The sequence below is a fragment of the Semicossyphus pulcher genome, unplaced genomic scaffold (genome assembly GCF_022749685.1).
Source record: "Semicossyphus pulcher isolate SPU_LCO1_2020_fin unplaced genomic scaffold, fSemPul1.0.p SCAF_13, whole genome shotgun sequence".
NCBI lineage: Eukaryota > Metazoa > Chordata > Actinopteri > Labriformes > Labridae > Semicossyphus > Semicossyphus pulcher.
The window spans coordinates 21,662,007-21,676,287 of record NW_027211637.1 but is presented as its reverse complement, the minus strand read 5'-3'; the positions used below and the strand labels follow the sequence as shown (position 1 = coordinate 21,676,287).

The 14,281-nt window shown below is 42.6% G+C and overlaps 2 protein-coding genes and 2 non-coding genes across 6 annotated transcripts; all 4 read right to left on the bottom strand.

The window, feature by feature from the left end:
• Positions 1-548: 548 nt before the first annotated feature.
• On the bottom strand, positions 549-8,246 carry naca (nascent polypeptide associated complex subunit alpha). 3 transcript variants are annotated; one of them, XM_069659517.1, is made up of 9 exons: positions 8,186-8,246; positions 7,505-7,579; positions 4,696-5,556; positions 2,065-2,150; positions 1,691-1,768; positions 1,437-1,583; positions 1,122-1,250; positions 913-1,035; positions 549-666 (listed from the first exon to the last, which is right to left on the bottom strand). In XM_069659517.1, the coding sequence occupies exons 2-9, from the start codon at positions 7,572-7,574 to the stop codon at positions 652-654; spliced, it is 1,509 nt and encodes a 502-aa protein (XP_069515618.1). In that variant the 5' UTR covers positions 7,575-7,579; positions 8,186-8,246; the 3' UTR covers positions 549-651. The 3 variants fall into 3 exon arrangements, with proteins under 3 accessions (XP_069515618.1, XP_069515619.1, XP_069515617.1); XM_069659518.1 differs by lacking the exon at positions 4,696-5,556; XM_069659516.1 differs by lacking the exons at positions 4,696-5,556; positions 7,505-7,579; positions 8,186-8,246 and adding an exon at positions 2,626-4,225.
• LOC138590438 (small nucleolar RNA SNORD59) lies at positions 740-813 on the bottom strand. Its single transcript, XR_011307958.1, has one exon. It is a non-coding gene; the product is annotated as a small nucleolar RNA SNORD59 (small nucleolar RNA).
• Positions 1,872-1,945, bottom strand: LOC138590439 (small nucleolar RNA SNORD59). The gene has a single exon (XR_011307959.1). It is a non-coding gene; the product is annotated as a small nucleolar RNA SNORD59 (small nucleolar RNA).
• Positions 8,247-11,149: 2,903 nt separating the features above from the next.
• On the bottom strand, positions 11,150-14,281 carry prim1 (DNA primase subunit 1). The gene is made up of 13 exons (XM_069659519.1): positions 14,107-14,281; positions 13,779-13,936; positions 13,586-13,692; positions 13,412-13,485; positions 13,175-13,311; positions 13,038-13,096; positions 12,783-12,892; positions 12,535-12,626; positions 12,288-12,420; positions 12,138-12,207; positions 11,920-12,032; positions 11,356-11,454; positions 11,150-11,271 (listed from the first exon to the last, which is right to left on the bottom strand). The coding sequence occupies exons 1-13, from the start codon at positions 14,213-14,215 to the stop codon at positions 11,252-11,254; spliced, it is 1,281 nt and encodes a 426-aa protein (XP_069515620.1). The 5' UTR covers positions 14,216-14,281; the 3' UTR covers positions 11,150-11,251.

Sequence of the window (14,281 nt, the reverse complement as noted above, 5' to 3'; positions counted from 1 at the left end):
TTTTCACAAATTATCAACCAATTAAAGCTGGGAAGTGGGATGTAACCTGCGGTCAGTTTGTGCTGACATTCATATTTCTTTTTCTACAGCTACTATATATGCTTATGTGATATAATTATTTATATTTGCTATATGTAATAAGGAGGGATTATATATCCTGTCCGGCCTGGGAACGCCTCGGAATCCCCCAGGAGGAACTGGAAAATGTCGCTGGGGAAAGGGACGCTTGGGTCACCTTGCTGAGTAGGCTGCCACTGCGACCCGGCCCCGGATAAGCGGAAGATAATGGATGGATGGATGGATGGATGGATATGTAATAAGTGTGTCTATGGTTTATTGCTCTAGCCCATGACAAGCATATGAATGACTGAACCACAAGTCTTACCCACATAGGTTAAACTATAGTGTTGTGATTAAATGGCAAAACAAACAAGAAGACACTATTGTGATGCCTAGTTCTTTAAGGGTTCGGGCTCAGTACACTTGTCTTGGCAAGGCTAATAATCAATCCTGCAACCACACCACCAGAAACCACAAAAACATCAAAATTTCATTTCATCAAGCCACAACTTTATTTCCATCTTGGGTATAAATTGTATAAACGAGCTTAAATCAGCAACCTTTCTTCAACCCTTTATTGCCAGGGTCCCATTACATTGTCAACTCCTGCAAAGAGAACAAAAAGTTTGTCAGCAATTTGTACAAAGAAGTAAATATCCACAGTTTAAATAAATGTTTCTCTTCTCAGGACAGAAATGTTGGCTTCAGTAGACTCAGAAGAACGAAAGTCACTGTATTAATCATCACTGAAGAGGTTTACGTATAGATTTATCTGCAGAGGGCCGAGCAAACCATTAACATCAACATCTTAAGTCTGTTTCAAGATCAGTCGAAACGTTTCTGGAATCTTACCATAATAGCATTGACAATGTCGTTGTTGTTGTTCTTCAGGGCGCGTACAGCCTTCGCCCGCGACACGTTGGCTTGTGACATAACGAGTTCAATGTCCTTAACCTCAACTCCGGTCTCATCAACCTGTAAAAATAGGAGAATTTGTTAAACCTTGATAAAAACTATTTTAAGAAGTGTGCATATTGATTGTGTCCATCTTCACATCTCACCTCTTCTTCTTCGCTCTCCTCCTGTACTGTTGGCGTCTGTGTGTTTTCCTGGATATTTGATACAGCTTCTCCCTGTACCTTGAATTTTTCTGCGGCGGCCAGCTGGGCTTGCTGGGAAAGATCTTCGATCTAGGGTACAGAGGAAGTAAAATGAGAACTCGGAATACAATGATCAGGACATTTTGCACAATTATCACAAACCCTTTGGTATAATTACTCCAGTTTCTGTATGAGATTTCTGCTTCCTTATAAAGAACAAAGACTAGGCATTACAGGGACATACATTAGGCTTGCTAGTATTGTTTCTGGACATACCTTAGCTTCACCGAAGACGATGTATGTGTCTGATGCAGGGCTCTTGTAGACGTCTGGTTTGGTAATGACGAACAAGATGTTCTTTGACTTGCGAATAGTGACCCTGGTGACCCCTGTTACCTGCCTGAGACCAAGCTTTGACATCGCCTGCAAGAAACAAGTCATTTTACAAATGTGGCCAAATTGACAATTGCAAAAAAATAAAAATAAAAAGATTATGCCATAAATAGAACACTTAGATAATTTCCATTTACCTTTCGTGCCTTCTTTTCACTGCGGCTCTGTTTGGCTTTGCTGACAGGTTCCTCGTCTATTTCGGCAGCCGCTGCAAGCTATAACAGACCAAATGTTCATCCACATTTTAGGTCAAGTAGTTGTTGTAATTTGAATATGAACCGATGCAAAATTGTTATACAAGTCATTGTGTAAACACTCTCTTCTCAGGACAGAAAGGCTGGCTTCAGTAGACTCAGAAGAACGAAAGTCACTGTATTAATCATCACAGAAGAGTCAAGTAGAAACATCTGCCAAAAATGTTTTATATAAGCAGCAGATGTTGTAAAGATCGTTTCTGTTTCAGCTCAAGTCAACAGAGGACATAATATCTAAAACCAGACTAAACTCTCACCTGAGCTTGCTGTGTCTGTGTCTGTGCAGAGTCCTGTTCCTCCAGCTCAGGGACTGAGTCATCACTGTCTGACTCAGTGCCGGATCCTACAGGAACCCAGACAGAAAGCAAATTTAGTCACAACATGCCACCTTTTACATGTATGTACACCATCAAAAGACGCTGCATCAATCCTGGGGAATGAAAATGGTTAAGTATTCATGATTCAAAAAACAGTTTGTTTGTTGAGATGAACTTTACCAACCACATGTTTTAACTCTAGTAATCTGCAAAAACCATTAATGATCTATGCAACTGTGCACGCTGTTTAAAACAATACCCATATATCCAATACCACATTTACTAGACTGAAACCATATTAGTGACGAAATACAGGTGCATCCATAAACAACTTGGTAGCATCCTTGAGCGAAGAGGACCGTTTATAATTTAAAGCAAAGCTAGTGGACACTTCAAAACACTGGCTTTTTGCTAGAAACACGTCTAATTTGAGAAGTCCCCGTTGTACAGTGACAGTTGGAAAAACAGAAGGAACACAAGGAGAGAGAAAGAAGGAAATACCCTTGTCGTTCTTGATCACAGGCTCCACCTTGGCTGGAGCTTTAGCAGGAGTGGGGGCAGGTTTGGGTGCTGAGACGGGCTCAGGAGTTTTAGTGATTACCTCAACCTCTGGTTTAACAGGAGCAGGTGCTGCAACTGCTTCAGCAAATGTGAGTTTACGTGGAGCTGGGACAGGAACAGCAGGCTCAACTGGAGCTGGTTTTAACTGGGCAGGTGAAGGCTCAGCTGCTGGTTTGGAAGGCTTGGCAACCTCAGCAGGTGCAGCCTTAACCTCAACCGGCTCAGCAACCTTCACAGGGGCTGGCCTACTGACTTCAGGTGCAGCTGGCTTTGGAGCCTCAACGGGAGCAGGTTTTGCCTCAACAACTGGCTTTACGGCTTCAACAGGAGCTGGTTTTGCTTCAACTGGCTTCACAGCTTCAACAGGAGCTGGTTTTGCTTCAACTGGCTTCACAGCTTCAACAGGAGCTGGTTTTGCTTCAACTGGCTTCACAGCTTCAACAGGAGCTGGTTTTGCCTCGGCAACTGGCTTCACAGCTTCAACGGGAGCTGGTTTTGGCTCGGCAACTGGCTTTACAGCTTCCACAAGAGCAGGTTTAGCCTCAGCAACTGGCTTAATAGCCTCAACTGGAGCAGGTTTAGCCTCAGCAACTGGCTTTACAGCTTCAGTAAGAGTAGGTTTTGCTACAATAACCGGCTTAGGAGCCTCAGTGGGAGCAGGTTTGGCCTCTGCAACTGGCTTCACAGCTTCAATAGGAGCAGGTTTTGCATCAATAACTGGCTTCGGAGCCTGAACTGGAGCCGCTTTAACAGCCTCAACAGCTGCAGCTGAGACTTCAGCAACAACCTTAGCATCTGCAGCAGGAGCAGTTTTTACAGTAGCGGCTGCTTTGCTGCTTTCAACAGGGGGAACAAATGCTGGCATTTTAATTAGCTTCTCAGGTGGGATGAGTGGAGGGAGCTCATCATCAACAGCTGCAATAACAGGAGCCGCCTTTGGTGAACCGATCTTGGCCTCAACTGGTTTTGAAGTGCTAGAATCAAAAGCATCAGAAAATGAAACGGGAGCTGCCACAGCAGGCTTTGAGGTAACTTTAAAAGCAGCTGGAGCTGCAACAGGCTTTGCAGCAGCAGCAGCTGCTTGCTTTGACTCTAGTGGTTTTTCATCGGCTGTCATCTTGCACTCCACAGGTACAGGAGCAGGCACAAATGCCTCTCCTTTCTTAGCTTTTCCTTGTTTGCCAGCCTTGACAACCTTTGGGGTGAAGCGGTTAGCCTGATTAGCAGAAGAGCTACCAGGTGAGGACGCAAGGGGAGACCTCACGGGCGACAGGGGGGTAGTTGAGGTAGCGGATTTTGGTGAGGTGGGAGAAGAGGAAGAGGCAGACATAGAGGAGCGTTTTCTTCTGCCAGGGACAGCCTTTGGGGCAGAGGTACCCTGCGCACTCTTGGCTTCTTTGCCTTTGGGCTTTGCAGGGCCAGAGGCTGCCTCAGGTTGCTGGGAGGCAGCCGGGGCAGGAGGTGCAGCTGAATAGAGAAACATTTCTTTAAAGTTTTTGGAGAGGAAGGGGGAAGACCTACTCATGCGAGTTAAAAGGGCACAAACCAAGACGCAATCTCCTTGATTAGGGTTAGAGAAAGGACACACCTGCCTAACTTTAGGGTTTGATGCAAATTGCCACTCAAAATGCTCAGTACATACTTCCACACAGAATCCAAATTCTATACTATAGTCAAGATGCACTTAGGAGAAAAGGGAAAATCACTCTTGCATAATGCATATCACAAACACACCATTTTGAAATATCGCACCTGCACGAGCAAGATAGGGGTGCATAAAAACGCCTTTCCAAGAAACCTGAAGGCGTGAAGCCATCTAGGAAATCCATTAACATATCACTGCTACTCTTGTGTTTTCAGGGACAAACACATAAAACCTTCATTCTTTTGACGTTGTACCACTCATGTTACCACTTGTGTAAAAGAAAATGTTGCCCCAGGTGTGTTTAAAAGATTGGGACAAAAGTGGGGAGCACTTGCTTGTCAGCTTTTCACATGGGATAAACCAACCTGACAGGTGGTGAATGGTGAGAGGTGGTCCGCCACATTTGGAGGTCTCCTTGGACTGAATGGCCTTTGGGAGAAGCGTTATAGGTTCTTCTTTGTCGGGATTTTCATTCTGAGTAGCCACGTCGACGTTCACATCAGCAGTCAACACTTCCACTTGGGCCGTTTCCAAATTCTTCTGATCTTCTACCTCAGTCTTTGGGGAATCAGTTGCCTTCACTTCTTCACCGTTCACACTGACAACTTCAGGAGCACATGGTACTGGATCATCAGGGATTATTTCTGTCACTGCTTCGGGCTCATCTACGGGTGCCTTTGCTTCAACCGAAATCTGCTGAACCTCTTGGATAGCCGATTCTGCAGCAGCAACAACTGACTCTTGAATTTGTGCTTCTTGAGTAGGAGCTACTTCTTCAGCAGGAGCCATTTCTTCAGCTGGGTCTACTGCTTCAGCCTGGGCTACTGCTTCAGCCGGGGCTACTGCTTCAGCCGGGGCTACTTCTTCAGCCGGGGCTACTTCTTCAGCTGGGGCTACTGCTTCAGCTTGTGGCTCTTCTGAGGATGTAATAGGAGCTTCAACTGCAGGCACAGACTCTTCAGGAACTGGCAAATTAGCGGTAGCCACTGCTGATTCAGCAGTCACCTCTAGCTGTGAGACAGGTGTCGTCTCTTCAGTTTGCTGGACCACTTCTTCTGCTGCAGCTTCACCGTTTGATTGATCAACAGTAGTCTGAATGTCGGCTTCTTCTGGGGAGACTATCTCTTGAGAAGGAACAGAGGTATCTGGAGGATTCTCCGGAGGGGTTGCTTTGCTTACTGTAGGATCAGCCGTCTCAGGAGGAGTAGGAGAATTCAATACTGCAGCTGATAAAGGAAATGCATCAGGAGTAACAAGAAGAAGGGCAATCAAAGGAGTCGTTTTGGAAGAAATTCACTTTAGTGTGTAATGGAAATGAAGTTGTGCTCCATACGTGAAGGGAAACGACGAGTTTGTGAAAAAGGTTCGGCGACGTAGAATGGACTCTTGGTTTGCCCATGTTAAAAAAAACAGTGTTGAGTGCACTCAAAGGAAAACAAAGATTCCCGTGTCCCAACTCCATGCAGTGGTTAAGTGAGAGGTAAGTGCCAGAAGACCTCCATTGTTCCAAGAAAGTAGACAATGCATGAAAATAAGCTAGACAACTTTTTACCTTCTAAAACCCTGAATTAATAAACATCTCATTCAAAAGTCTGTGGAGTCACTACCTTCACCTCTGAGCAGTTTATGAAACATCCAAAGTCAGTAGTAGAGAAAGTGTCCAGTGCTGACCTATCTGGGGTGCTCAAGATTACCCCTGCTGGCTTTATTCTTTTAACAATCTCCTCCCACCAGGCTAGACATAATGACAAATATTGGCCTCTTCACATGTGTGTATTCTCACATGCACAATATATCTGTAGTAAGACTGTTACACTCAAACCACTGAGAAATGTGTGTGTATTTCACTGCCCACAATAGTTAAACTGCAGTTTTACTATAAATACCTGACAGTCAAAGAAATCTGGCAATTCCGGTTTCTAGATTTTTAAGTGGTTATACAGCATTCGACCAAAATAACATAAGTTGTAGATCTCTCCCTAACTACAGTCTACTTTATAACTGCAGCAATGTGGAAACCTGCCCAGCACAACTACATATTCAGTTTGATTTAAGCTTAAACAAACCTTTGGCTTCACGGACCAACTGCAAAAATCAAAGCTTGGAATACTAGTGGCTTTGTTTATTAGTCTCTTGTACTTATTTATAGAAAGTTGTGAAATAACTTTGAACAATTTTTTTTATTTGTTTATACAGTACATTTACAGTGTAGTACATCTCCCTGAAACACCCTGGAATTTTACACTGAGTTAAGTCCCTCCCCCACCCCGAGGCAAGCACCTCCACCCACATATAGACCATTAGTAGAGGAGAATATCAGGTGCATACTGGTGAGAAGTAATAAATAAATATCTAGAAAAATGTGTGAACTGTCCGTCATAACAATCTGAAAATTAGGCAGACTTCCAAACATTTGTGATTCACTGTTGTAAGAGCTACTTGCGATTTCACTGTAACTAACAGAATGTTCCTAATGGTCTGCAACTAACATGGAAACTCAACAAATCCAAACTTTAGGTTACTATCAAGCTATTACCTCTTTGTCCTTTGAGCACCATGTACAGTATGCTAACCATCAGCTATCCATAATGTGAAATATTAAGAAAATAAATACATGTTTATAACCTTAATTCATCGACCTTAATATTGATTATTAGGATGTCATAACATTTTAAGGTAAAAGAAATATGCAATGAATGATTCCATGGTCAGGAAGGCCTGGCTTTAGTCTACACTACAGTGAGTTTTAATTGTGCACAGGGTAAAACCACACTCAACACCATGCATTGTGTGCTTAATCCCCTTGTCAGTGCAAGTCACCACACCATTGTGAGTTTGTGTAAATAAAGAGGGGTCCTGGTTGACTCTTTTCATGACAAACTGAGAAATAACACTGCAAATCCCCCAGAGAACAAAACTACACTTACAAATGACCCAACCCATGGCAGGTGACAGTCTAAACAGCTGTCACCTGTTCGATCAACTCAGTGTCCAGCCAGCTGAGTCAACTCCCCGAACCAAATATCAACATGCTATATTGTTCCTCTAATCAACAAATGACCTTCCAAAGACGGCTATTTGTTGAACAAGTCTCACTATTTTGAGTTCCAGGACCCCGTTTTGTTTAATATGCATTCTTCCATGCATGTTAAAGAGAAGCTGAAATCTACGTACCAGTCTCCACTTGAGGCTGCTGCATCTCCTGCTCGGTGACAGGGACCGTTTCTGTGGCTTCACCGGGCATGGTTGCTGGTGAGGAAAATAAACAGTATTAACAGACAGTATTAGCTCAAGCTGAGTCTTAACTGTGGTGTGAAACAAAAGCAGAAGCTGGGGTAACGTCTGAGACTCCCAGCGTTGGCATGGACTAGTTAGCTAATTCAGACATTGACATGCAGTTAACATAGCTGGCTGAACAGGTGACGGTGCCCATGCTTTAACTTAGCATGTAGTCTGTATTGTAGCATTTAGCTAACGTTAGCCAACTAGCGCTGTCAGCCTCAATAGCGGAAGCTAACGGCATATACCAAAGCCTACCATCATACTTTCCGATATAATTTAAATTTATTAAATAGACCAGTTAGTTGTCACACAACTCTATCTCATATCCCTTTTCACACAGTTCACTGCGGCCCTGACAGGCTGCTAGTGCACTGGTTATCATCATGTTCCCCCATTTTGAGCAGGTAACGGCGGTACAACGGCACATATATCACTGAGTAGAAGGACCAAAGAGAAATAATAGCTACACTGGCCGGATGACACGGCTTTACTCTAACACATGAAACCTTTGGTACAGAGGAGAATATGTTAAAAACAGCTAGATGATATTGGATTGTCAGCGGAGACACTTACCGACTTGGGACGTTATATCCAAGATGGCTGTAAGAGAGAACTTCTGACCCTAGTCTCGCGGTAATATCCGGTTTAGAGCAGGGGTTTCTTCTTCCGGGTTATTTAAAGGCACAATCAGTCGATTCTTATGAGAATTACACAAACATTCAGCACACAATAAAAATATGCGGCTTCTACTTAAGTAAGAATTTAATTATTTATACATTTATAGTACTTTACACTTATGTTTCCATGTTTCAAAAACACTATCTGTTACTAGAAGAAAACAGAATTTTACTAAGGTAAAACACCTACATACAGTTTTAAATATTTGTACTTGAGACATTTTTTTATTTCATGCTTCTTCAACATTATCAAATGTCAGTCAAAATAACTGTCATCCATTACTAGAAAAACACATTTGACTTCAGTACAATTTTGAATATAAGAACTTGGGTATTCTCATTTCATGCCATTTTAAAGTGTCAGTCCAAAAGAAATTTGATTTTCAACACTTTTTGCAATTTTTGTTATATTTTTGCAAAGCAACTTTATAGCTACCTCTACTTGTACAGATCTCTATCAAAAAAATTATGACCGTCTGTAGCAAAAACAGCATTTCATCAACTCAATCAACCTATGACTGTTCCAAATCCTTTTGTATTCTCCAGTTGTGAGTGGTAGATAAAAGTGCATTATTACTTACTATTTGCCTTCAGCAAATTTATTGTAAAGCCTTTTCACAGTGTTGACAAAGGAGCATTAAATAAAAATACCTGAGTAAGTTTGCACTGCAGGAGATCAATACCGAATAACCGGAAATTATTTTAGAAAGGGCAGACTTATAGTACCTCTCTGAAGGAAAAGACGCGTTAGCGGAAATCGTATAGGCACACATCCAAAATCCTTTGAATAAAGAAAATTAACTGAGAAATAGAAAATCTCCCTTCAGGTCTACATCTCCTCCAAACCCACCACTGCCATCCCTCCCACCTCCCTCATCACCTGCCTGGAAGACATCCAGAGCTGGATGAGCAGGAACTTCTTGAAGCTCAATGGCAATAAAACCGAGGCCCTGCTCATTGGCTCCAAATCCACCCTCACAAAATCACAACACACCCCAGCCACACCCATCATCATCGACGGATTTCCTGTACCCCTCTCCTCCCAAGTCAAGAGCCTCTGCGTCACTCTGGACAGCACCCTCTCATTTGCACCTCACATTCTAAACATCACCCGGACTGCCTTCTTCCACCTCCGAAACATCTCCAGACTCCGCCCATCGCTGTCCCAATCCAGCACCGAAATCCTGGTTCATTCATTTGTCACTTCCCGCCTTGACTACTGCAATGCCCTCCTCACCGGACTCCCCGCCAAACTCATCAACAGACTGCAAATTATTCAGAACTCGGCCGCCCGGATCATCACCCGCACCAAATCATCTGACCACATCACCCCTATCCTCATCCAACTTCACTGGCTCCTGGTACAATACCGCATCCAATACAAAAACCTCCTCCTCACATACAAAGCTCTCCACCACCTAGCCCCTTCTTACCTCTGCAACCTCCTCCAAGATTACAACCCCTCCCGCACCCTCCGCTCAGCCTCTGCTGGACTATTAACCATCCCCACATCACGCCTTAGCACCATGGGTGCCTGAGCCTTCAGCTGCTCGGCACCCAGACTATGGAACTCCCTCTGCCCACTCATAAGACGGTCAGACTCCATCACAACATTCAAATCCAAACTCAAAACCCACCTGTTCAAACTGGCATATTCACTCTGACACTGTGCACTACACTTGTTTTAGGTTGATGTCTGGTTTTAATAATGTTTGATGTTTTATTTTATGCTTTTATTCTCTGTATGGTGACCTTGGGTGACTTGAAAGGCGCCATCAAATAAAATGTATTATTATTATTTATTATTATTGATTTCTCTGAGTGGCAATAAAATCTTGACTAACGACTGCTTCCCAAAGAAGGGCCACAACCTCTCCCTGGTGAGTATGTGACCCTCCCAGCATTCTCCCTTGCCGATTGAGGTTGTTTATGATACTCCTTTCCCACCTAAATTTAGCCTGTTGACGGTTTTTCAGACCCAGGAAGACCCACTTATAAATGCCGATTGTGTCTTTTCCCATTGCCAGTGGAGTATTTCCTTTCGGTCTCTTTTCTGCTGCGTCACGAAACAGGGTTAGTAAACAGTGAAGATGTAGCGGTGGTTAGGTCCATTTCTTAAACTCTGCGCCAACTAATTTGGAACAATGTTTGAGCGCTGCTTGGACGGAGACGGGCGGAATTCATAGCTGAGATGACAAGGAGTCACAGAAGTTACAGACGCTCCGTCTGTAACTTCTGCTAGCATCGCGCTAGAAAGGGGGCGGAGATTAGCATGTCAAGACGGGTTTTGTGTTCCCATCAATGCCCATCGGAGCCGAGGCGATAATTACCCGGGTCTACTGCAGGTTTTTTGACCAGTGGGAAAGCGGCTTAAGTGACAGTAGCGCTGCACAAACGAAAGGGGCAGGACCGGAGATCTCTGGTGAAAATAACTTTTACACTTGGCCTGGGTGGGTGGCGCCCCCGGTGACCTCTGACACACCTATAACTAAGTACTTGCCTGCTGCATATTTATAGTAAAAATGTTATCACAAGATTAACAAAAGGAGCATAAAAGGGAAATACTTGACCTAAAGTGATAATCGTATTCAGACACATACACCTGAGTAAGTATGCAGGAGATCGATACGGATATCAGATAATTATGGAGGGAATAACTACTTTAATGAGTTGAAGTTCAGAGATTCAAACTAAAGCACACACGGTGAATACAACCCAGAAAACAGTTGAGGTTTACAAACATCACTTGTGAAAAATGTATTACAGTTTCAACATAAGGACTACTAAGAACAACAAAGAAACGGGAATACAAGACTTTGAAAGAGTTGAAATACCAAATTTATTTTCACAAATGACTGTACAAAAGCAAAATGTCGGCAACCAGCAGACAAACAACGGCACTGGCTCAGTGCTCAGAAAATTGGGATCTACAAACAGTGTCTCTTCTGATTGCTGATCCTGTTCAGAATTCTTTCTGAAGATCTAAAAAGAAAGAAATAAGAGATTAAAAAATTTGAACACAACAAAAGCTCTGCCCTCATTTTATCTACTGAGAATAAAACTCACCACTTTTTTTGAGAAGTTCTCCTTTCCATGAACGAGCCATTCCGTCCAGAAACTGATCAAAGTGTTTCACGTACTTAGCCAGGCTTGTTCGTTTGTAATCTGGAAACAAAAGTATTCAGTGAACAGATGATTTATAATGACCTATAACTATCTGTTCTCAGCGCTTCTTAGGGTATCTCATTGTGTAAAAAAAAGATCTTTCTGCTGTTTAATTATAACAAAATCAGAGTGATTCTTGTTATTTGGTTGTTGGTTGTCAAAGTTTCCGATTTTCTTTTTCGATACCACGTGTTTAAAATGATGCAACCTCTTGTTATTTCTACGTTCGATAGTACCGAAAGGTACCGAAGCTTTAAAAAAAAAAAATTTTTTTAAAGAGAGAGAGCAGCTGTGGACAAGCGAGATAAGCAGGAAGTGAAGACAGCGACTGCCATTAATGTAAATTAAGCAGTGAAACAGAGAAATAAGACATTATGTATTTCCTTCCCCGCCTTGAATCATTCTCTTTTAATCAGAATCTTTATTTTCTAAAATAAGATGTAAAGTTATTAACTCAGATTTCACCTCTGATCTTTCGTCTCTCTGCTGCATCTTTCTCGTTTTCCTTCTCCTTGCCGTCCTCCGACTTGTCCTCCTCTTCACCTGCTCTCGGTCGATCCAGCTCCTCACAGATCAGACTTAAAAAAAAAACACAAAAAACTTCAGAGAAACATCAAACATCAACTTTAAAGCGAGCCAAACACTGCACACAATATAGCTTGAGACCTTGAATTATGCCTTACCTGATAGTGGGTACAGCAAAAGGATCGAAGGTATCCAATTCTTTGAGGTCCATGGGGACAGAGATACGCCCTGCGCAGTGCAAAAAAGAGAAGTCGAGGTGAGTCGCTGTCAGCCTTATGATCATTAAATCTCATTGGAACAATGCTCACCAGTTTTGGGATGGACACTGAAGGGGCTCTTCAGCAAGTGGTTCACCCCTTTACTGACGTTCACATCGAGCCGAGGGTAACAATACTGCAGCATGATTTCCTTCTCAAAGTATTGGCCCTTTTTGGCAGTCGACTGTAGAAGAATAAATACACATGTTCATGTTTTTTCAGCCCTCTAACTGTGATATATAAAAATCAAATGAAGTTTAAACCATGTATATTATGTTATGTGAGCAGATAAACAAACCTGTTTCCTACTGGCTTGATCCGTGATCAATTTCCAACGGCTCTCTGGTTTCCTCTCGTTCTGGAAGTTCTGCTGTAATTCTTTTCTGACATGTAAGAACTGAGTTAAGTTATTTTCACAAAGGTTTCTGCATGAGGTAAACATGCTTTTTAACCAAACAAAAAAACATATAATTATCTTATAATTACATATCAGCTCTACTGCATCTGTTCAAGTGATAAATATGCAGTATTTAGTAAAGAGGATATCTTCAGGCACCAGTCCCAGCACTTTGTCTACAGATTCCTTGCGTCCCAGAATGTCCTGTTCATGTAGTGCGTAGTGGGGAAAGTATTTTTCCACCACTGTCAAGGACTCTCTGTTGAAATTACAGTTACAAAATATTAAACTGATGAAGCTGCAACATCTGACAGAACATCAACAACAGTGACTACGGCTTAAACATCAAAACAAAGCAAACAGCTTCAAACTGAACATCACTAAGAACACGATCTGATTCGTACCTGATAAAGGGATGAATTGGATCCGTCAGCACAACTTTCTTCACCGTCTCCTCACCACCCTGTAAAAAAAGTGCACGTCATAAACTGGCTGATAACGTACCCAAAGGAGTAAAAACCTAATAAACAAGTACCATTACCTTAACCAGGCTGAGGTATTCTGCCACTGCAGAGCGAGCTGCAACAGAGAGCTTCCTGGCAGCTTCATCACACACCCAGCAATGCACCCCTCTTCTGCCAGAGTAAACCCAGAGCAGGTGCGAGAAACCAAAGTCATCTAAAAAAATAATAATAATAATACACAAATAAATGTTCGATGCTCAGAATCAAAGATAATATCAGCAGATTTCTTGACACAGAATCACTGACACACAAACCTCTAAGAGCTCGGTCCAGGATACGAATAGCGATGGTCATCAGAGTCCAGCACTTGGAACAAATGTCTGCAGCACTGAAAATAGAGTTTCTCTGTGATTATGCTGAATTTTAACTTCATTGTGGAATGAAGTGGTTGTTTACTATCATTGAAAAAAAAAGTCTAATCCATTTACCTGCAACAGCTTCTGACATCATCATAATCTGTCATATCAATATCAAACACAAGCTCTTTCTCCAGGGCTTGAAAGGTCCCCGACTTCACCGTGTTGTGTTGATTTGGCTGTGTGTGGGACAAACAGATGAAAGTTTATCCAGATGCCTGCAGGGACATTAAAACGTCTGGAAAACAGATGCACGCATGCTCACCCTGTGACTGTATATTGCTCCAATATCGATCTTGTACGGGTTCATCTTCTGCATTTCCTTCTCCAGCTCTGCTTGAGTGCTGAACGACTGGTAGCGGACGTAGATGTCATCTTTGAGAGTGAAGGAGAACTCTCGGTTCTGAAAGTAGTTCTTCTGCACTGGTTATAGAGAAAAAAAATAACACTTTAATCTAATAATCATTTGACCCAGTCATAGAAGGGAACTCTTGATACAATATCGAAACAACAGAGAACAACCATTACTCCAATCACTTAACATAATATTATTGTTTGCTAGCTTGGCTGGCCTGTCTAGTCTGAATACTTACATCCTCCATAGTTTAGCCAGCGGTGATACTGGGAGAAGGGAAACAGTCGCCGGTAGTACAGAGGTAATAAGTCCGGCAGAGAGGCCGAGTCATAATCTGAAGACGGCATTACCTGACAATATAAAGAAACAGCTGTGGCAGCAGGAAAACTGTTAAATCGCTAGCTTGCAACCGC